Raw genomic sequence first — 24,410 nt, 5'->3', positions numbered from 1 at the left:
CCAGAATTATAAGCTTAAAACATAAACTAAATAGGTCATACTTCCTAAGTATGTTGATATGTTGACTTACTTTCCCTCTGATGGCTTTTTTGAAATTACAATATTCCTTTAAAATTTTGGCTTAATTGGGAGAGGTCAACGATAGCTCATATAGCTACGTATCCATGCAAAAGATGACGAGCAGGATTAGAAGTCACCTAAACAATGAAAAGCTATGAAACAGATATTAAAGAGACTATACTGGTGTATCCTATGCAATAAGGTGAAACAAAAAAGGCTAAGTACATTTCAGCAGTTTACAGGCACTGTAAATAGATGACTTAATCCTCCAGGTGATTAACCTTCGACATGGAAGACTGCTTCATTCAAACTTTAAGGTATGCTTATGCCAGTTAATAAGAAAGGCCACAACAAATAAGAATCAAGTTTTTTGATTTTGAAGGGAGGATTAAAGCCACCGAGTCAAGGTAGCTTGCTTCTGAACCTACTGCAAAAAATGCCAAAATGTGTAGTTGTTCTGTTTATGCCAGTTCATTTCAGTTCCTTAGAAACAGTCAGCACTGCTCAGCATGATGCAGATGTGTTTACAATTAAGTTCTCATTACAATTTACATCATTTTGAGCTGCAACACTAACAAGTTTTTACAGTTATTATTTTACATCTATGCATCTACATAGAAATTAAAGAATCACACTTAGAGAAAATCTTGCTTTTAAATTCTTAGCTACGCGTTGTTTCCAGTTACCATACCATAATGTGAAATTATGATGTGAAATTAGTGAAAACTGTTGTGGGTTTTTTTCCTTCTGGATTACTGGAGTAAATTTGTCAAATCTGAAGCAATTTAGCATACCACGAGGAAGGCTACATTTTCTTAAATTCAGCATGAAATTTTAACTCTCCCCTCTGCCCCTTCACACACATACCCCAATATTATCTGAAAGATGAACTGTAACAGTTCAGAAGGTTTTTTACACTGTCTCAGCAGGAAAAGGACTATTATTTCAACTGACCCAAGACGCTTTTCAGCTTTAAACTCTGAGAACTGTTTTGTTTTCGCTGAAGCCATCACATAGCTATTCAAGCCTTTGCTGAGAAACAACTTGCCTTTACTTGGAAACCCCCCACCAAACAATTACAAGATGCCGAATAAAAAGTTAAAGGCTTACTCTAATGGAGAAAAGAAATAGTTATGGAGAATAGTTAAGGAGAAAGAAAAAAAAAAAAAAAAGCAGATTTAGAACCATAAGTGCATCAATTTCTAGTTTGCATAAATATCTTAGTTATTCCTCTCCTCCCACCCCCAAAGGGCCTGAGACATCCAAAGCCTCTTAATACATTCATCAACGGTAATAAATACATTAGACATTGCTGCAGAAGGTGATCTAAGATAAAAGAAGCTACTGTACAAACAGACAATAAAAATCATGCTTACCTTTGTCTGATGTTGCTGTGCAAGTGCTGGTCATTCTGCAAATGGATTGGTGAGGCTGCCCGCTTTGGTGACGAAAGGGACTCTCTGGGGGTTTGCTTTGGTGATATTGGCACTTCATTATAGGAGGAAGATTCTCGCCCAGGAAGTGAAAGGGAGACAGAACTATCCAAGGTTGCTGAAGGGTCAGAAACCTGTCCAATGGCACTGTCATCATCTGCTTTTCCATCACTCTTTTCATTTGAGAGGTCTTCTTTGTCTGGAACAACATCTTTTCCATGGCTGGAGCACTCTTTGGATTCAGCAATCACACTCTTCGACTCCTTCACCTCAGTCCTAGACAAATACAAGGAGCCACAGTCCTTGTTGTCATCACCTTGCCTTTCACTTTTCATTCCCTTTCTTTCCATGCTGTCAGGATCTTTCCTTGCCCGTGTATATCTGGATGAGTAGTCAGAATCCAAATCAGAATCAAGAGATAATCCATATTTTTCTGCCAGCTGGCGCCGCCTTTCTGCCTTGTACCTAGCTATTCTTTCTGCTTTTGACTCTAGTTCCTGGACATCCATGTTTCCTGTAGTATATAAGGGCTCTGTATTACCTCCTGTGATTTCTGTTCGGTATCTTGATGATCTGGGTTGTTTTTCTACAGAAGAATCTGAAGTTTCTTCCTCTTCATTTGATCTTCCTGTCAAAAGTACACCATATATGAGCAAGTCCATCCCAAAACTCCAAGTACCCTACCTGCCATCCACATCAAGTGAACTAAAAGCTTCCCATTTTCTTACAAAGTGTACTAATGACTAAACAGACACATGACATTTTTGCACTTATATCTCATACAAATGATTAAGAAATGTGTATTATTTATAATTCTTTACAAGACTCATATGAAATTATTGTTTGTTTAAAACAATATGGATAATAAACCTTTTTCAAATAAGACAACTGAAGAATTAAAAGGCAAGTTAAAAAACCCCCTGACTACAGCTCTTCTATAAAACTCCCTTCCATGTACTGCACAAATGATAGGGCAGTAAACATGAAGTAATTCAGCAATACAAGATTGACTGATATATGCTGCTTACCTAGGTGGGGACTGTATGGATCAGTTGCACGCATATATCTCGGTGTATCTTCCTCTAGTAATCGGTGTGTGACTGATCCTGGACAGTTTTGTAGCATAGGCTGCGTATCATTTTCAATTCCTTCTAAGCGTCTAGCTATTCTCTCTTTTCTGAAAAAGATGTTAACAATGTGAAATCAAGCATCTTTGAAGATTTGAGGTTTCTAAGTTTCTAAGAGGAGATAACAAAACAGCCGTGTGTTTTGTTTTAAAGGCCAAAGACTTTTTTTTTTTTTTTTTTTTTTTTTACCTTTTCATTTCCAAAAAATCTTGGTGGTTTGGTTCAAACAGTTTTCTTAATTCTGAAACTGAGACAACAAAAGATTATGCAGTTTATAAGCTACTAAGCTTCAGAAAACTCACAGAAACTTGCTATAATGCTTTAGGATAAGAAGGAACAGTCAAATAGAGGTAAGAGGTTTGAAACAGCTTTTGTCAGGGAACAAACATTTTCCTTGTTTTACTCGATTATTAAGCTTGTGTTGTCAAAAGTGCATTAGGTACACAGGTGTAAACACCAAGGTGTCCTCCCCTCCAGGTACTTCCAGGCTAAGGTAGAACCTGCTATGCCATCCTAGCAGTTTTCAAAATCTATTACAAAGTGGGTATGTTGTATTTTGATTAGCTGAGGTCAAGCTCACATGCTATAATAACCTATTTCAAAACCAGGTAGTATGGAACTACTGCTTTATCTTGTCTAAACAGAGGTTGGGGACTGAGTATGTTTAAAGAGAAACAGTGTCCTCTATTCCTTACTTTCCTCCACTCCCTTATATTGAGCAAATTGCAAGAATCGCAGTGACTCATGGTTGGAGTAAAAGTTACCATGTACCCTCATGATATTCCTGCATGGTTAATCACTTTCTACCTTGCTAATTTTCCCTTGTAGTTTCAATTGGACATACTTTCCTTCTCTCCCCCTAAACTGTTTGGTGGTGTTATGTGCTAGTAGACAGCTGTCACAGTTCACAAAATAGTAGTGAACCAACAGGAGGCATGACAGATGAAGTAATCCCTATATATATATACACACACACACATGTGCAGTTATCAGTGATGTTTGCAAACCACACTGGAGCAGTGAGTGCTACATAAACAAGTATGGTGTGACTTCTTACCACCAGGAAGAGAAACCATCCACATTGCCAAAGGATGGGGAGGGGGGAGGTGGTGTGCCTAACAACCCCCTGCCACATACCCACCCATATCATTGCCTTGGCAAAGATACGGTGCTAAAAGCTGTATGTGCCTTCTGATGTAATGCACCTCTGGGGTTCTGATCCTGTTGACCCAGGGATCACAAGTTAAAGCAAGCTAAAGCCTACAGCCTGCTAAGTCAGCCTTAGATTGCCATCAGAAATGCCTGATGAGCCAGAAGTGTCCAGTAGACGCTGTTCCACACCACAGCAGAAGTAAATCTATCACCTTTTTTCCCTACCGGACTTCCTAGCTCTAGATACTTAGAAGATAAACATTATTGAAACACTACCCTTTCAAAGGTCTGATGCACCTTCTCTCGCTTTCCTCTGCATGCATCGCTAAGTCAGGGTTTCAGCTCAGCTGATGGATATTCAGGAAGCTGGCTATAGTCAATACCACTGCTCATACCTCATAGATACAGACACTATTGACATTGGCTGCCATATCAACCTTATGTGCTGAAAGGCCACTAGGACTTCAGGTAAAATTTCTTGCATCACCAAGAATGAATGTGTTCTGATCATGACTACTCAGAGAAGCAAATGAATGAGGTATGAATGTAGTGTCTGAGGCTACACGAGGGCCCACTGAGCATGTGTGATTAACCAGGGGAAGAAATCAACTGGGCCACTCCCCAAAACAACTCGTTTAGTCTACATTTTTACAGAAAGTAGACTCAAGCTATCCGCCTCAATTCCTCAAGCCAGGTTAGCTCAGATTGTGATCATGCCATGAAAAAAAATCTGATACGTACACATTTGATGCAACTAGCAATGCAGAGTAGCCAAGTATGCAGCTACTTAACAGCACTAACCCAAGGGACACTTCTTCCACGCCTAGTTTCAGCATCTGCAGCAAAGCAGATTGAAGCCTATATACTGCTGACGAGGTTTACAGTGCAAGATAGCCACTGAAAGTCAGCAAGCTCCAGGCACAGATCTCTGGAGACGGGTGGAAACTGGACTTGGGCAATGCAGAATTTGCATCCTGAACCAATACCAAAGCAAAGGTGAGCCTTTACATGTTGTTTTCACAGTTTTTTCTCACAATGCATGAGCAGTTCCTGCAGCTGCCCTGCCTATTCAAGCTGTGCTAGCTATAGAAGTGTATTAAACAGAGAATTTAACCATATGAAACCAGCTTTCATCTCACATTCACACCAAAGAAAATGATTTCTTACGAATATTTCCCTCTCACCTCTGCCAAATCTACTTCTGTTTAAGTTTGTTCCTCTGGCTTTTAAGAGTTTTTCTGTTCCATCTGTTGGCTATACATACATGAAATGGTCAAAACAAAGCCCATAACTGTTCTGCCACTTCAGACAGGTCAAAGGCCTCCACAGCTCACAGTTAATAAAAATACATTCCATCCAAATCCTGATCATTTTTCTTCCCTAGTCACCAATTTATACAGTCCCTAAAACCATCATCAGAGAACAGGTCTTTTACCCAGCTTTAGTAAAGCTCTAAAGCATAGCTTCATATACTAAAGTCATCTTCCCACCTCCCCCCAAAAAAAGGAAACGTGACTATAAGTTGTTCATATACAAGAAATGTGGAACATCCAAAGAACTCCCAGCAGCATTAGCTCAACACCCTCTTGCTATGTGTTAGCTGAAGTTCCAGAGATTCTACTACCCTTTTGCAGTCCTAAAAAGAGCACTGGCCTCATGAAGAATCTCTCCAACACCTTCCCAAACAAGATGGGACAAAAATAGCATGGGACTACTCTTATGCTGCCTTACACTTTTTCCACACTTGAGATTCCAGACAGTAATTTCAGCTAGGTTGGCCAACATCTGCAGAGCTTTTTTGTGAAAGCAGTTTCAGCAATATTCTTTGTCTGGGGAAGTGGGGAAAAGAAGCACAAATAAAGCAAAAAAAGAATACAAAATGCAGGAAGTCTTCTACTCTAGTGATTTCTTTTTGCTGAATAAAATATTTGACTTCAAAACATGAAAGCCAGTTGGAGAAATTTCACTCATAAGGACAGTGGTTGGCCATTGCAAGCTTAGTGATAGGGTTTCTCTTTTTTAGTTTGCAGTTTGGACATGTTGGTGCCAATCTCCCATCTGTTCATGGGATGTTTCTCCCCATGACCATCAAAGGCTATACCATTTCAAAAACATCCATGACAGTGTTAAAGAATAACACCACTTCTACCTAAGACGTAGCACAAAGATCTGATTCAGCACATATGAAAAGACTAAGAAGCTTAAAATAATTAAATTCACAGTAAAAGCTCCTCATCTAAGTTTCTTCACGCCAACACACTTTGTAAGCACTGCTGCTCAGTATAGTTGAGGGCAACAGGAAGAACAGCCACAGTTCAGGAACAGCCCTGAACTTCAGGCTTTAGTTTAGGATGTTGAGCAGGTTGCTATGGCAGGATACTCTCTAAGGTAGACTCCCAAGAGGCATCTTAATTTTGGTAACTGTAGACCTTCTGAGCAAAATTTACCTCCTAATACCAGTATTTAGCAAAAGCAGTATTGTTTCATGCCTTGTCCCAGAATAAAAAACAAAAAGTACATTTGGAGGGCACCTTATAAAAATGCTTATAAAACTCCTTACATTGAGGTGAAAGATTTCTTACAGATTTCAGAAATCTTTCAGAATCATTTGTTACAGAATATAAATATGTTTTTGCTGAAAGCCCTCTTTGACAACAGCAGAGGGGAAACGTGGATAAAGTTGCAGGCATGTGACAGCAGTTTTATTTTTAAAATACAGAAGCTGTAAAAACTAAATCAAGCCTTCCAAAAGTCCCTACTAGAGAGTGAACACATAAAATTGTGAAGCCTGTATAGATGTGGATCAGAAGTTTACCTGCCAGAGGCTTAATTTCTCAGAGCTAGTAAATAACCATTGCAATGCAGGTATATACATTTTCATTTTGAGGAAAATTTAATGCAATAGTGAAGCCTACCAGCCTTGTCCCTAACTCCTCTTCTCACCTAGAAAGATGATAGTCTGCAAACTTGAGAAGCATTTATCTTTTCTTTGTGCTAGCAGAGGCATACTAAATGTCAAATACGTAACTGCAGGCAGCAATGTGTGAGACTTCAGCTAGACTCTTTGAACTTCAGTTCAGTCTGTATCAGTTGAGAATTAAATATAATCCTCCAGTTTTCCAACATGTGCAAATCTGGATCGAAGTTAGGCCCTGGATGGGACAAATAACCTGGATTTTTGGAAAGTGTTTGGCCTTAAGTAGTCCCTCAGAATGTAACCATCAGCTCGCACTGCTAATTTTTTCTTAAGTTTGGTACACACCAAATCTGATGCCTTTATTGAGAGAATAATTTCTTAGGAAATAGAGACATCTGGGAAAAGAAATTAATTCACTGAGAAGAAACTTACGAAGAAGGTTTTTCAAGTGAAGGCTCTTGCAATTAAGTTGTTGGCCAGCATGACTATCAGGGTGTTCTCAGGGCATCTGTATTGTATAAATTACTCTATCCCATCATTATGTCAATCAAGTCTCTTTGAACATCTGTAATGATTATATTTTTTAAAAAGCACATCAAATATCACTTAAGTGTTATACTGGAAGAAAGCTCCTTTCTAAAGGAACTTTGCAACAAATGACATTAAAAGAGCAAGCCAGTTCCTTTACGCTGAGATTAGCGCATCTAGCCTTGTAGTTTGTCTGAAAAGGGCAAATACCATTAGATTTTTAATCGAAGTTCTGAGATTCACAGCATCTCTGAGTGAAAGGAACATATTTATGCCAGTTACATGTTGATCTTACGTCAAAATGTCCCCCTTTACTCGTCAAGAGCTATTTCCTAGCAGACTGTGATCTCTTCTAAATAATTCAGGAGAATTAATTGTCACCTCTACCTGAACTGTGTCAAAAGATAAGAGACAGAACTTCTGTTTTCTTCATAAGTCATTCAGACTAAGACAAAAGTTTAAAGAAAAAAAATTCCCAAACCCCATATCTACTGCAGGTCCTTTAGCATGCAAGATTAAAATTCAGTGTGTAGTCAGTAACACAAGCACAGTGATTCTCCCAGCCACTGAAGGGGACTGGAAAAAGCTATGACTACAAGCCAAGTTAGTACACTTGAAATCAGTACTAATCTAACTATACAAAGAAACCGCTCTCAAGTTCTGAATTTCAACTAATCTTAACCTATTGAAAACTAAGTAAATAAAGCAGCACTTTATGAAGCAGGGATGTAAAAAGGCCTTGTAAAAGAGCATTGGTTAATCCCGTTTTATCCCCTATGCATACTTCACAGGGAAAAGAAAACTCATTTACAAAACATCCGTGCCTAAGTGATCTTAACTGTGCCTTGCGCTTCGATAGACTAAACTTCACATGCTGTTAAATTACCACTTGTGTTAATAATGTGTCTCCCTTACCTACCTTTTGGAAGTACTGCTAAGAGATTAGCATCGATATCCTTTGTGCTGTTTGCAAGTTCTTCTTTATCTTCAAATGAGAATTCCTTCTGAAAACTGAAAGCAACATCTGGTTTACAGAACTGTGGATGTTTCTGCTACAAATCAAATAAACCCAAGATGTAACCAATTTACTGCAAGATAGTGTAACAGAGATACCAAAGAAAATATTTTCCATAAGAACAAAATAAGAAATAACCCCAAGAAACTCACAAAGCCAAACTGAACATAATTTGAAACTTGTTTGGAACAGACTGTGACACATTTTTACATTAAAATAGTGACTGGAGACTGCCTTCAAAATGCTCTACTAGCAACTACATTTGAAATTGTCTATACTGAATGATTCTTCATAAATATTTAAACATATTTCATCAAACGCAGTACTGCATGTTCATTCCACCTAGAAGCCTTATGCATGACTGCCCTATTGTTGTTACTGCATTGATGTCTGGATCTTATATGGCTTGTAGTACACTAATATGAGCAGCAGATCATTTAGTTTTATATCTTGTCTTTTCAAAACAGCAAAAATGTCCATTTAGATGAAACAAAACATTTCTTTAAATATGTTCATTAAATATACAAATTTTAACTGTAAAATTTAGGTGTCGTAATGGTCTAAGGTAGCTACTGTCTACAAAGACTTTTTTAGAGGAAGTATTCCTCCTTTTGGGTAAAACAGAGTGAGATTTTTTTCTCTCCAATTATTAAAAATAGAGAGAACTGCTGTATTCTGCCATTATGACTTCTAAACTATCCCAACCAGGCATAAGAAAACTTACACTAGTCTTAAAACCTTTAGTAAACTGTGTGGACAGGTGTAACAGATACAAAATCCCACAGTGATCCCAGGCTCTTCATTTTGCCATGGTAATGATGTGCCGTATCATTTACTGTCATTTTGGTAAGACAAATTGCACAGCCTTCCTGCTGGAAAATCCTTCCTCAGTATAGTTTTAAAATGGCTTTTTAAATAAACGAATACCCTTTCATCAAGGATATTTGGTTAGAAATGAAAAAAAAAAAAGTTTTTTAAAAAAATTCTGTACTCACTATTCCAGTACAAAAACTTTTCAATGAGAAATGTAACATGTAATGACTAATAACTTTTTATATGAACTCCAAGAAGTATTTGCTTCTTTATCATTTATAGATAATACTCCTTTGTAAGACACTGAAGAGAGAATAAAATTCTTCCAATGACAATAAAGAAATTAGGCTGTGTCACATTGAGGCACCATGCCACCTGCTCCTAATTGTCTCCAACAACTGCACTTACAGATATTATTCCAAGTACTGCCAAGAAAAGCAATGTTAGCCACTACAGAAAATAGAAGGGAGAAGATGAAGAGCTGCGATAAGCTGTCCATTACAGAAAACTGTGTATCCTTACAGGGTAAAAACACTTGGACAAAACTAAACAAAAAACAAAATAAAATTAAAAAATAGCACACAGAAGCCACAAGCAAAGGAGTACGTGTATCATCTGAGACTAAGCAGAGACTCAGACAGTTAACCGCATGTTTCTATATGCCTAACCCACACGGCCAACACTCCTGATTCTTATTAGCCTCACAATATGTTCTTTTCTTACAGACACAGCTTCTGGAGAACCCCGAGGTGGAGAGATTCCCAGTTTCCATTTGAAAGCAGTTTCTACTCCTTTTGGCTATGGATGAGTTTGAAAAACGTGAATAATATTGGCCTAAGGCTATAAATCAAACCCAAAATGTATTCTGTCAAATCAATTTGATTACTTAAGACTTGTCTCAAAAGCGCTGAGGGACCCAGCTCACGATTTTTGAATACCTGGGCTTTATCTAGCAGCATCTCCAATTGCTTCCATAATGCTTGTGACAGCGCGGTACCTTAAGTTTCCATAAACATGGAATTCTGTATGGAAACACATTCGTTCATACAGCAAAAACTTTCATTAACTGTGCACTAACAACCACAACTATGCCTCAGTCCCACACAAAGTTCCAAAGGTAAAATCATACAGAATCAGAACTGACACTAGCCCACTGGTTCTGAAAAGAGTTGTATGGTTGGATTGCTTGTGGATCCTCAACAAACTTTTACATACTGTAAACTAGTTCGGTTCGCTCCTGCCCCTTCCTCCAAACTCCAGGGAGTTCCAGGGACTCTGAAGCCAGAGACCCTCTAAACCCAGTCTAAATGTCTTTCCCTCTGTTTCCATTCATTTGCTGTGTCATTGGTTACCTTATTTTTCTTAATAGAAGTTTTCCACATCTACTCAGCTCCTCAAGACAGGCTCTCAGTTTCATTGGTTATCTGTAAAAATGTTCTCTACCTATTCCAGTTTTAGGTCATGTTTTTGTATACGGTGACTAGAATTGGACAGTCTTCATGCCAGACCTGGGTCTTAGCAGTGTCTCATAAAAATAGGAATTTTAAAAGAGAAGACATTATTATATGATTAGCCAGATGAATGCCAGGATCTATAATACATTTTTATTTTTATATCTACACTATTATTGCTTGCTCAATCCTGCACGAGAAACTAATATGCCAAGGCTTTGCTTTCATCAGTTGCAAGTGACAGAAAAATTTATCAGCCCCCAATGCACAACTGTGCACTTAGTATTATTACATTACATCCTTTTTCTATTACTCCTCAAGGTCATCCAGTTCTTCCTGTATATGAGCTCCCTCCTCCTTTGTACTGAGGGTGGGTTCCAAGCTTTGCTCACTGGCAGATTTCATTAAAATTCTTTTAATAACCACAAACTTTTTAAGCTTAACCCTCAGTGGGCTACAGAGCATCACAGGTTATCTGCTTTGTGAAAGTTCCTTCCCAGTTTCCCTTACGCTCGTCATTTTCCATTTCCTTCTGGACAGACTGTAAACTCTTATTTTCTTGTTTATTTTTAAATGATTAATTATTTTCATATCATGACTATTTTATCCACAATGGAGGAGTTTTTCCTCTTCAGGAGTGTTTTTGCTTTCTCTTGCAAAGCTGCAGGTGGCATTGCTTGTTTTAAATAAGATAATAAATAAATAAATAATAAAAATAGAAACACAAATTGTTTTAAACTGATGTATCAATTACATTGCTTTCACTTGCACAGAGGATTCAGAGACAGACCACTGCTCTGAAGATGATACAGTCAAGCCAACAATTGGGTATTTATAGATACATATATAAAATTAGTTCTAAAAATGAAAGTAGACCTATTTAGGACATGTCACAGTATTCAATAAGAACATTCATTAGGAATCTAAATTGAGTCAGAAGGTTGTTCAAGCAATTCCAAATAGTAAAAATTATTTTTTAAAAAAAGTATTACAGGACACTACTCATAAGGCTTTAAAAAAACCCCACAACATACAGTTGTAAGTAATTCCTCACCAAGACTTCCCTTTTCACTCAAAGGGATCTATCCAGATGTCTCCCTGCTTTATTAGTTTCTCTGCTAAAGAAGCAGCTGCATCATCAATTTAGTGACTTAAGCAGGGTGTGATTGTCAGACTTGGATGCCAAGTACACTGTACTTCCAAACTCATGGGCAATCCTGTTATAGAACTACATCTACTACATCTACTCACCTTTACTTTTCTTAATTTCTGAAATCATGCTCTAAATTTAGGTGCAGATTCTGAGAAGCAGCACCAGAAATCTCTGCACTTAATAGCTAGGCTATGCACATTCATTATTCAAACAATTTAAGGCATATATAGGTTTCTCTAAATGAATGAAAGAATTTAGCAGTTTGCAAGAACTCTTTCTTTTTAAAGTCCCTGTTAAATCTGGATACTGCAAGAGGAACTTCTCCTTTGCTTGCCTGAAATTTAGCCTATGATCATGGTTTATGAAATGCAATCAACAGCATGAGGTCCCATGAGTTTGCTTCATGTAGGATTTATGTGTGGTTTGGTCTCAGGTTCCCAACAAACCCATTATACTCTCCAATGTTCAGGAATTCATATGATTCCTATTAAAACACAGGCAACAATATTTCACAGTCTCAACAGTTTTTGTCACAATGTGTAATGTGACATTAGTAAAGTATTTGACAGTCTCAGTAGTTATACTGCTCTTGCAACTTCCCAGGTAAGTGCGGGCTGCTTCTATACATCAGGGATTCCAAGATGAAAACTTCATCTGCTGCTGCAGCAGCAGCATACAATTTCTAAATAGCTGCCCCACTAACCTAGTTACATGCCCAAAAGCAAGCACAAGTTTGATCCAAATGCCACTGATCACACTACCTTGCCACCTGGATTAAAGCTATGGGATACACTGAGATTTCGTGATTGAAACACATGCATGAAAATCTGCTTTTATACCTGCCAGCTAGATGCTTGGCATTCATTTTTCTTCTCTTTTTCTACCTCCAAGGAGTATTTCCTTCCCTGGACTGTTATGTAAAAGGTCTGTTCTACAGTCATATCCTTCTCTTCTACTCCCACTTCTACCTTCCACTACTTGCCTTCCATAACACAATGCATCTTGTACACCTAATTCCTTCCATCTCTAAAAAACAATATTATATGGAATCAGGTGCACTCCAGAAGGTGTGCGTTGACTGAAAAGATGCCTGCACACATAAGCCTGGGTGCCTAAAGGTGGTGTATTCCTGTGCAGCTGAGCCAACAAAACAGCTCGTTGCTGGGGCAGAAGTCAATTCCCAACTCCCTGACCTCCCCTCTGCACTGTTATGAATGAGTCCAGCAAGAGCAAAGGTGGACACCAAAAGCAGTCAGAGTGAGGATGGGAAGAGAGAGGGAATGTGACCTACCACCTTGCTTAACTTTGAACTTTATCCCCTGACTCAGCCTTGTGGAACTGTGCCCTAAGACTGCAGGCACGAGGTAGCATGGCCCTGCAAGGAAGCAGCGTCACCTCTCCATTCATCTCTGCGGCATCCCCCTCCCATGTGCTGACAAAGCTCTCTGTATGGCTGTATAATTAATTCACCCACTTCAGCCACCTTCTTTTTTAGACAGACCAGTTTTCCATTCCAAGCCGGTTCACTAGATGTCTGTACTGTGTTTGTGCCATGCAAAGAAAAATGGGCATTGCAGTGGCAGGAGGCTCAGTGCAGAGTAAGACTTTTCCCTTAGCAATGCAAGCTAAAAATTTTCACATCACTTCGAAGGCAGTTAAGTGTTTTCAATACCTGTTCAGAGCATCTGCTTTATGCAAAAGCTTGGTCCTGCAAGAGGACCAATAATAATTTGCCCTGACAAAAGAATAATCAGATTCAAGCAAGTTACAATCGTGCAACCAGTCATCCTCACTGGGCAAGAAAAACTTGACCTTACCTTAATGCTCCCTTTCTTTGGAGCAATCGTGAAGGTTTAAATCTGACTGAGTTTTCTTTGTCAAAATCTGTGAAACGAAAAGAAAACACACCATAGTGAACATGCTTCAATAGAGAAACTTTTAGGAAGCTAGGTTGTAGTCTCCAATCATTGTTCTTTTTCACTGAAAAAGACCATACAAAGGACTTCGTTCTAGTCAAAGGAGCATAAGCTGTCATATCCAAGATGGTGATAAACCAAAGCCTTGCAAAAATGAGTATATAAGTAAACATATCAAAGCATCAACACTTTATGGAACTGCCACGTTCTAATCCCAGTATTCATGGTACAGCACTGCAGTATCATTTAAACTCCTTGACTCAGTTTCCCAGCTTATAAAACAGGCAGCAGACATGTTTATGAAGCACTCTGCAAATGTGAAATGCTGCAAACAGTAAAAGCCTTTTTGGCTGAAGCCTAGGAACACTATAAAAACTGCATATTCACTGCAGAAGTCTGAGAGGTCCAGCTAAGGATCTGTTGCAACAACAGTATTACACCATGCAAGACCGAAATATTTCTGAAGGTTTTCTACTATTTGGAAGTTCCAGTTTTTTTTCTGAATAGCCTGAACATGCTTACCTTCTCCTTCAGAGAGGAACACGTGTTTACACATCTGTGTGAGATGCAGCCTTATATTCAAAAAGCATGTATTACAAAGTTACTAGGTTCCCAAAGCTTTGTGAACCATAACAAGCAATGGGCAATTTCCCATATCTCCCCCCAATTTAACTTTTTCATTTCTGCAGTGAAGAGCATCATCAGAGGATTTAAATGATGACCAGTGGCAAGGGGGACCAGTGCTCCATGTACCAGCTCCCTCCATTCAACAATGAGGATGCTATTAAGAGACATTAGAGAACTCCTAGCCAGGAAGCAGGGGAGTACCTGCTCTGTGACTGCTGTTGAAAAACACATGAAGCTACTAATAATTTACTTCCGATGGGAAAATGGCCTTCCATCCTCATCTGTGTTAAGTCTAATATCCCAAGACCCTAAGTTAAGAAACAATTGGTCACTGATGCAGTATTCATTTTATTTTTAAAAGACAGACGTGAATATTACACAACCTGTACTTTAGAACAATTCAAAAGCAGCTACACCCCTTTTACTCTACCTCAGAGCTGAGATTTAAATATTTCAAAGGCCGTTTTGCTAATACAAAGTATTTTAAAGTCTAGGTAGGATGTTTCTTTATTTTTGCAGAAAAGGTTTAATGAAAATTATAGCTGACGACATGGGTCTTAACTTAGAGAGTGTATCTCTTGTCTATGCCTTTGAAAAATTTTCACCCTCCTCCCCTCTTCCACTTCTTTCTACCACCTCTGCAGGTATGCAGATTTAGGAGAAGAGAAGAGAAAAAACCAACAAAACAAAAAACCAGGTTGATAAAGAGGCTTAAAATGTGCAAAAAGGCGTTTTTTAGTCATCTGCTACAAGTCAGTGCAGATTTCAAGCAGCTTTGCTAATAGCATTCTTCAACTTTAATAGGCAACTTTTCCCTGTTTTTGTTAACATTCATTTTCTCTTTCCAAGTAAATGGAGAATAAAGCATGCAGATGACAAAGAAACATCTTGTTAGACAAAAATAGAGCATTATAAGAAAAACAGTACGAACGGTATAGAAAGTATTATATTTTACACTACAACATTAAAAAGAATATTCCATGCCATAAGTATCCTCTAAAAAGGCTAGATTTACATTACTGTGAGAAGAGTATGCAGTAACTTAAAAAGCCCAGCTCAGTATCAGTTTAGCTAATCAGAACCAGACATATCTTAAATTTATAGCTGTTGTAACAGGATATAACCCATCCTATAGGTTTTGGCACTAAAACAGCTGTCCACCATGAAAACCACACGTAGACCACAGAGAAATTCTCCCTACCCTAGGCAAAACTGGAGAGGGGATACTGGAAGGGAAGAAAGTAGCTTTCATTGATTTGCTTGGGAGATGGGAGGGAGAAGGGCTGCTAAGAGGGGGCACACAAGCTAGTCTGGCTCTTGCTACCCATTAAACACATTCAGTAACATTCATACATATGACATCTATAATACCTCAAAAACATCTTAAACCTTTGCTATATTTCACAGGGGCAATTTCCCCCCCCCTTATACTGTTATATTATTTTGATATTTTACGTATTTCCTCCTGTTCAAATTTAACCCCATGTAGGAGGATTAAAGTTCAATAAAACTTACTACAATATGGAAGTTTTAAAATTAAATACAAACACAGGAGAAAAAGTAAAACAACTCTGCTTCAAAAGAAAATAAATATGCCTACAAAAGAAACATCAGTTTAACACAGTCTTAATTCAATGGTTAATTTAAAGAAAAAAATCCACCCTCGCAGTACCTAATACACAGAAGGAAAATCTTTGCAACAGCATTTTGTTCCTTCTTTCACTGAGGAATTCTAAACATGCTCATAACCACATTAAAACAATTTTAAATATTTGTATTTAAAACCAAGAGTATATTTACTGAAGTGTAAATCAAACTTGCTCACAAGTTTAACCATTTGTTCAGTCTAGTCCCCCTCCCTCTTGGGTACAAACTACCAGATAAAACCACTACCAATAATTTAATACACAGGAAATCAAAAATGCTGAATTTTAATAAAAAAAAGTAGATGCAACCTTCCAGTCTTACTTAGTATATTTAAAGGCCCTAAGTCGGTGGCAAGTTAAGCTAATTAAAAGATCCATCTAATCGGATCTTTCAAAAGTGTCCTTTAGGAAATAAAGAAATAGCCTAGGTGACTAACTGCATACTAATTGCTAAAGTAGCTAATGTAGCTGCAGAAAGATCCAGTCAAACAATATTTACACATGCACACATATATACAAGAAAGATTAAACACACACAAATGAACTGCATTTTCTCCTATCTACTTGGAACTCTTACCTTGTTCCTCAGAGTATTTAACATTTCCCAAATAGCTGGAGATCCAAGGATTTCTGAACATGGTTGCACAAACAAAGGATTCAGCAAAGAGAAACTACAATAGCAGCTAATTCTCAACCAGCCACAGCCCTAGGCCTGTCTTAGCAATATCGCGTAGAGATTTTTCATAGCACAGGACTGGAGCTGTCAGGCTATCGCATCCTAGGGAGTACAGTAAATGCATAGCAATAGGCTGCAAGCTGGAGCAGCTCAAGCCAGTAATCAGATTACAAACAGAAATTAGGCACTTGAATACTAAAACAGATTGGGCAATGGTGATTGGGAGATTTATAATATTACCACTTCAAAGATCCAGCCAAATCACACAAAATACGCCTGAAAAATGAATGCAGAACCCCTAAATCCTCATACTACAGAAGAAAAAAGAAAAAAGGAAAAAAACCTCCAAGAAGAAGAATTCCTTCGTATCTCTAATCAGGATAAACTGCAATGCTTGCTTCAGAAAAACAGCATTGAGGCTGCCAAAAAAATGGACTCTGTTAATCATATCATTATGCTAAACGTTTTGCCTAACTGTTAGTTGGAACACTTAGAACAGACAAGATTTATGGATAACATATGAACAAAATTACTGGTGGGGGTGGGGATTTAGGAACAGACACCACAGCTCCAAATATTTTAATTTGAGACAGAAGGTGTAAAATTGTACAGAAGTATTGTCTAGCTACCATATTCTTTTATTTTTGATGGATTTCGGATTTAAGAGTTGGAACCCTTTATAGTTAATTTTGAAAATCTGATCGTATTTGTTTGAAATGGTGCAATAACCCTGGCGCAGTCTTCCACACTAAACTAAACTACCTGGTCATTCAGCACACATAGAAGCGTTAAATATGTGACTGAAACACACACTTAACCCCATCCAATCAAAGGCAGTAACTGCCTACTAGCTTCCCTCCAACAGACTTCTTCCCTTCAAAACCATTTCAACTAGTATCAGTAGAAAACTCACCACAAGGCTGGGGTTGTCAGGACCATGAAAAGACAGCCTAGAAACACAAGACTGCAGTTCCTGTCTTTTCTTATCCATTTTTATGATATCTGGTACAACAGGACCCTGATCCATGCTGGGAACCTCTATGTAGTGGCAAAAGGTAAGCAATGATGCTGTGAAAGAGACTGCTTAACCACAAGTGAAAAATACAATCTATCAAAAATCTATTAAATTCTGTTGGCTCACCATGAAGTTGTATTTAGCCTGTCTAGGTCATCAAAACACTGTTTTTCATGCTAACATGTTCTTGCAATGGATAGAAGAGTATGTGCTCCATCTTGTCTAATGGCCGTGCTATTTGTATTCATTCATTCATTTTTAACCATGAATAACACTGCAGTCACTTTAACTGAAGCACCTTTTATTAGCTGATTCAACAGTCCAGAGCTCCCTAGAACAAGTCACCACAAGAGTCACCCAACACAAGAAAATGGCATTCAAGTCTCTGACTCAGAAATATTTGATAGTACGTACCACGTTTTTTTCTTTACCTGTAACCTTACTGGCTCTCGCATTGAATTCTAAACCTCTTCACAGCACCACCCATAGAACACAAACGAAAGACTGCTACGCTGCCTTAGCCAGGTGTGAGGGCCTACATGTACTTGAGCCTAATATCTATAAAAGCAGTAACAAAAAATACATTCTGTCGACACTGGTCCAAACCTGCCATTAACCTGAAAATCCACTTTATGGCCTAGACATAAGTGCAGATGTGCTTAACAAACAAAAATGAGACAGTGTAGAAATAACAAAGAAGCTGCCTAGTAGCAGCTAATGGGGATGTTCTGGACCAGTATCTGTGTGGGTATATGAATAAAAGAGACATCCAGTTTTGTAAAGGTGTCTCATTTCCAAATCCTGCTTGTGTGAAAACTGCTTACTTGATCTTGTGAATAGGAGTATTACTACCCGGAACATTTTTAAGCACCTGTACCCATCTGGTACACAGTAAGGAAACTGTTTCCCATAAAGAACAGATAAATAATACTCATTTGATAAATCCCATGGCTAGAGTCTTTAGCAAGCCTGAAAGAGAAGTTAGACTTGACAGCTGAGCTGATGCAATAGCTCATGGCTGCCAAGAACCAGAGTCCTACCAGTTTTTCTCTGCAGGTTCTCTGCTAGGTCCCACTCCCCTAGTGACCCAGTCAGATGACTAAACTGGCAGTAAATACTCCCTTTTATTTTTTCTGGGTATGCTCTTCAGGAGGTGCCAGAACGAAGGAAAAGGCACAGGATTCTATGATCAGGAAAGGGATCAGCCCTTCCAGCTAACAAAGGAGGAGCTCAGCTTGACTGTCATCCCCATGTCTGGCAATGTCCCATATCACAGAGAGGAGGTGTGTGTTTGTATTTATGGAGGGAGGGGTCAGACTCCAACATTCCTCTGCTGTACATAATTTCCAACATTTTGTCCTCTGCATCCTCTGGGTAAATGAGGTACAGCACATACAGCTGCAGAAAGACAGAATCTAGAACGCCTTTCACAAATGTGTATATTTTAAATGGGTGCTTGCTTGTGCTGTTCAAATTCTACTCACAGAATACAATAAGAAACCAGTTTTTCCAACAGTTCTGGCTACCAACTGGGAAGGAATACTTGTGATAAGCTTTGCTGCAAGTAGGACTCATTTCCCTACTATTTACAGCTGGCAGGTCAAGAATACAGGGGTCATCTCACAAGATCAAAGAGAATTACGATAGAGGTCAGTAAAATATCCAAGAAAATAAACTTCTGTAGCAAGGTCTTCTCAAAACAAAAATAGAAAACAAACCCCAAACCAAACCAAAAAAACCCAAACACCCCATTAAAAAAACTAAACCAAAACGCAAAACTATCAACACTCTACAGTTTGGCTTAAAATTCTCTTCATGTTAGGTTGGAAGGTGATCACCACTCATTGCTCTGTGCACGGTATCTATGAATTCACATTACTGTCACTGCTGTCAATACTGAAACTGTGCAGAATCTGTGACACCAGAGTTTGTTCAGTGTCACTTCAAGATGAGGGGTATGTGCCAAAGCTGCTTCCAATATAAAACTCTTTCAGCCACGAGATTCTGGAGCCTTAGGGTATTAGACCAATCTTATGCACTTCACACACATTGTTAGACAGATGTAACTGTAGGTAACTGACAACTTCCTTTCCTCCTTTCCATCAAAAAAGAACCACCTATTGCAAGACAGGTCTCTGTGCTGTCTCATAATAGCTTTGGCAGTAGCGAAGACACCGTGGTAAAAACAGTAGGTCATAGCAGAGTCAAGCACAGGTGTAAGAAATCTTAGGTTTAGTTTTTTGCTGCTTTTTTGGAAACAGCAGGTTTAAAAGCAAGTGTTTTCCAGAAGAAAAGAAATCCATCTCCAAATGCTTGATGAGGGAAGGAGAAAGAATATTTTGTCCTTCAAAGAGATCCAGTCTCCAGGACCTAGAAGTATGCTCAGCCAAACTACATTATCAAGGCTGTGTTACAAATCAGTAGTAATGTTCTTGTCCTCCTCTGCCATCATTAATTCTTGAGCATTAGCAGCCTCCAACATAAGCAAACAAAGAGAGAACAACAGTTCAGCCGTTAGAAAGGGGGGCAAGCCCAGCTGGAAGTTAAGTTTTGCAGTCATCTGGGCAAAGAGCTAGAGGTTAAGCATGCATACATTTCAAATCTGAGACTGCTCATGAAAGACCAGCTGGCAGCTAAATGTTGTTCTGAAGCTTCCCACAGGAAAAGAAGGAAAATATCTTCCTTTTGTCTGGCAAAACCGATCACTGTAATCAAAGCTGGAGTTTAAACGACTTGCAAAACTGTTCCCAACCTACAGGGCTGCCAAACCCAATGCACTGAGGAATTATGAATTAGGTCCCACCAAGATGAAGTCTTTTTTCTTTCTGAATTTTGATGGCTTATGAATTTATATTTAGAAGTGTTCCTCTGTGATAAGGAGAACTAGATACTTTGTTGTGACTTCCAGTTATCATAAAAGCAAAAATCAAAGCCGCCCATGATGGCTGTTTGAAGAAAGCCTATAAATAAATAAATAAATAAACCTCCAGAATGCAGAGGAAAAAGATCCACAGTGACTGCAAAGAAACTTTCAGCAAATATGTCAGTTTGGTAAAGAGGAGTCTGAGCAGCACTGAAAACTGAGATGAGCTGTATAAATAAAGATGATGAAATCATATTTTCATCTGCACTTCAGGGGCAGAGATCTAAAGGAGCTCATGAATTTTATTCTACTGCTCTTCTTCTGGACAAGGAGAGCACCCTTGCAATAGCAAGTCAAAGTGAGCTGTGCCAAGATCTGAGATGCTGTTGATTGTACGAATGAAGGTTGTTAAGAGAGGGCTAAACTAGACCACTCACTTCCATTAGTCCATCTGACCTCCCCTGCCAGGCTCCAGGCTACTCGCCCACCCCAAGCCACCTTGTCAGTTTTTGGCATGTAGGCATGTGTTTCCAAAGGTAAGTGGCAAGGCACTAGAAAAGCCTCCTTTTTCTCATTTCCCCTTCCCCCCACTCTCCAGCAATTTCTGCCAAAGTGTTTGAGAAATAATTTAGACCAAAGCTAAAGGACAGGTCAAAAATCTAACAGAAGATTACTTCAGTAGTCAACACTTAACACACTCCTAGCTTGCAAACACAGTACATATTCTGGGCTGGCAATGCCACTCAGTTTTGTCTTCTCCATCCAAATCCCATGTATGTGGGTTTATTTTCATTTCATAAATTAAGGTCATTCCTATGGACTTCTAAACTAGGATAAAGTTTACTGACATAGTATCATCCCTCCAGTGGAAAGCAGATATAATCCTTTTCACTTTGTTTTTTTACCCCTGTTCCCACTGTGCAACAGTTTTCGAATAATGATCCTGGCAAAAAGATTTCTGTTTGATTACTGATTATGTTTTGGACAAGTCTTCAGATAAACTTCAGCAGTGTTGCCTGTGTGCTGTAGTTTAAAAAAGGTCATATGCAAAGATATAAAAAAAATCCCTGATCATTAAGTATTAAAAAGAAGACTAAGTTTTTTAGTACATGATGACAGATGCATTAAATGGATGGTCTTTTTATACTGGCTATTTACTCATGTGCTCTGGGAAAAGGGAGAACAGTAGGTATTTTTCCATGCACACTAAAAAAAGACACCTTCCAGTCCCTAGATTATTATTTCAGATTTGAAGAAATCTTGCTCAAGTAATTAATTTTACAATGAATTGCTCCTAAAAGGAGATTTTGGTACCTTTCAATCTTACAACACGTTTTCAGAATAAGGAACATGAAGGTAATGTCCCCTGACATTCCTACATCTCGTATCACTGTTCACAACACCGTATGGCAAGACTGTAGCATAATTAAAAGATCTTCAAGGTTTTCCTCTTTAGGAGTAGGATCAGTCTAGACTAACTCCTTAAAGGAAGTTCAAAGGCCATGCACCCCCTCACATGTGATAATCAGATACACCAGCGAGGCACATTATCCCTACTGCGTCAGACCTGTGGGCCTGAAATGGTAACAGAAGATGTCAAGCATGCACAGGGCCAGACTGTCTAACAGGGTTAGACACGGACTGAGCAAATGGCTGGAAACAAGTATAAGGCAGCAAGTTCTCTCCCAGGAGTATGTACAATTTAAATGATTAAACAGCCCAAGGACTTTGAGAAGGCACAGGTTTTTGCCCAGCAAAACAATTATCGGAGCATTTCACACCATGGCTCACTAAAGCAACTGCAGCTCAGATCGTGAAGGCACAGGGTCAGCCACAGCCCTGTGGACATCCTTCACTGAAGTCATGACACAAGCAGCGGTTTCTTTACTACCGCAGTGAATGAGAGCTTTGCTGCTGCAACAACTCGGGGCTTAAACTGCTTTTGGGGGAGAGTGTCTGCAAAATTCGTGTCCTCCAAACAAGCAGCCAGGGTTTCTAGGATGGGTTTTCCCATCTTCTGACACTTCTGGTCTCCTTACTCTCTGGAAGACTTTCTTCCACAGTGCAATATAACCACCACAAGGTTCTTTCCTTGCCTGGAGCAGCGAGTGCACCCATGCAGTTAAGCAACACAAAAAGCCCAGCCATGCTACCAAGTTTTCTCCTGGCTGCTCTTAACAACTCTGCACTGCTATCTGCATGCGTGTAAAAGCCCAATAAGGGAGCAGAGGGAGGCACACATACCACAAGAAAGAATTTATAACAAAGTTATTTGGCTCTTTGCAATAGTCATCTAAGGAAAACATCAATTTTGTTTACCACTGTGATGGTAACATTTCACAGGCCACATCATATCCCTGCATACTTACCTTGAAATTTAACTGTCATTTTCAAGCCTTAGGCAGACAGCAACCTTGCAAGACAACAAATCCATGACCCTAGCTCCCATCCTGTTTATAGCATGTTGCAATGCTTTCCCAGAAAATTAAATATTTAGTAAGAGAAATAAAGAAAAAGCATGTAATTTATTCAAGAGTTGATGGTCAAGGTAGGGCAGCTCAACTGCAAGTACTGCCACTGAAAATAATGTCACTATGAAAAAGCACATGTATCAGACTTAATTTGCATCCAGCATGGCTAAGCAAAAATTCATGAGGAAAGAAAATCTGGTTAGAACAGTGATACTGCAGTTCTGGAGCTTGGTCTCTAGAAAGCAGGTTTAAATTCATAGCAGTCACAGCCTTTTCTCTTTATTGCTCTCATACACTCCCAGGACCCCCACATAAATCAAAATCATGCCCAGTGCTCAGGAGGGTACCAATCACTAATAGCAAGTTAATCACAAGTTAGATCTGAAGAGCTTTCCCAGAGCTGCCCGGGAAAGATTTCATAGCACTGTACTCATCTAAATCTACAGGGATTTTACTGGAGAAAAAAAAAAAACACCCAAACAAACAAAAAACCAAACACACACATAGACTTTTTTTATTTTATTTAAAAAAAAGCCTTCTTCCATGTGAAAGTCAGTTTTTATGAGGTGAGTATGAAGCAACTTATTGAAGTCCTGGTCTGCACAGAGGCAGTGGGTGCCAATATTCCCCTTCTCCTGGGAGCAGGATCATTGCTTTAGCCAGTAACAGTCAGTCTTCCAATAAAGGGCATAGGACTGCACAAGAGGAGAGAAGAAACAAGTCCTGAGGTCATACAAAAAGCAAATTAATCCCTCTTAATTCAGGTGTGTGTCAGAAAGCAGGCAGCAGCACATGGAATGAAAACATACTTCTTAGCAAAGGCCACTGCAAAGTGTTTCAGTATATGGAATGACAGCCTTAACCAGCAGCCTAAGCCTTAACCAAGCACATGAAAAATATGTCAGGAAGGAAAACTACAGTTATTAACATTTACATAAAAGGATTTATTTTTTTTACACCATCTCTAGCATAATTCTTGGTATTTGCCAAGCAGAGTTCAGTCTCTGACAGCTGGGCTCAGACAGCAGCAGCTCCCCAGCAGCACGCTGTCAGCACCGCAGTACTGGGTCGTATCTCCTGGGGTCTGCGCTGGATCTGTTCTGGGCTGCACGCTTTCCGCCGCCATCCAGCATGTTCTGTCCCCAGACACCACAGCCACAGCTTGCCTAATAAGGCCACGTGTGAGTTGACTGGCTGGCTTATAGGTCACCCAGTGTTTACCTTGCAAGCCAGCAGCACAGCAGGAGCCAGAGCCTACCTACCCCTCTGGCAGGCAGAGGGGGCTCAGCCAGCCTTCCACAACTGCTGTGCCATTGCTCTGCCATCCCTGCGCTTCCACACCGCAGGAATCTCGGCAGACGGGTACTGGTCAAGAGCTCTGGCTGCTCCCACAGGAGAGGTTAAGCTCAGCCAACAGCTTGCAGCTGAGGGTGACGTACTTTAGTTTTACCACAGGCAGGGTGAAACTGGAGGGAGTTCAGGTACAGTTTTCACCACAGCACATTTTAGGACCACTGGACTGAAAGAAATAATCAGGTTTCTCACTG

General features: G+C 39.3%; 1 protein-coding gene across 13 annotated transcripts in view; it reads right to left on the bottom strand.

Annotated features, from left to right (window-relative positions):
* SVIL (supervillin) overlaps positions 1–24,410 on the bottom strand; it is a 142,628-nt gene that overhangs the window by 57,627 nt on the left and 60,591 nt on the right. For 11 of the 13 annotated variants that reach the window (XR_008821644.1, XM_056337633.1, XM_056337635.1 and 8 more), the window contains 5 exons: positions 13,467–13,533; positions 8,137–8,228; positions 2,810–2,867; positions 2,522–2,670; positions 1,437–2,121 (listed from right to left, as the gene is read on the bottom strand). Coding sequence is in view for 12 of the 13 variants with exons in the window: in XM_056337637.1 (XP_056193612.1) it covers positions 1,437–2,121; positions 2,522–2,670; positions 2,810–2,867; positions 8,137–8,228; positions 13,467–13,533 (1,051 nt within the window). In the remaining variant the exon portion in view is untranslated. Of the gene's footprint in view, positions 1–1,436; positions 2,122–2,521; positions 2,671–2,809; positions 2,868–8,136; positions 8,229–13,466; positions 13,534–16,415; positions 16,609–24,410 lie in introns of those variants that run through there. The other 2 variants (XM_056337630.1, XM_056337636.1) reach the window with 2 other exon arrangements.

This window comes from Falco biarmicus, chromosome 4 (genome assembly GCF_023638135.1).
Source record: "Falco biarmicus isolate bFalBia1 chromosome 4, bFalBia1.pri, whole genome shotgun sequence".
Lineage (NCBI taxonomy): Eukaryota > Metazoa > Chordata > Aves > Falconiformes > Falconidae > Falco > Falco biarmicus.
The sequence above is the reverse complement of the archived record's forward strand: the minus strand, read 5'-3'. Positions and strand labels throughout refer to the sequence as shown.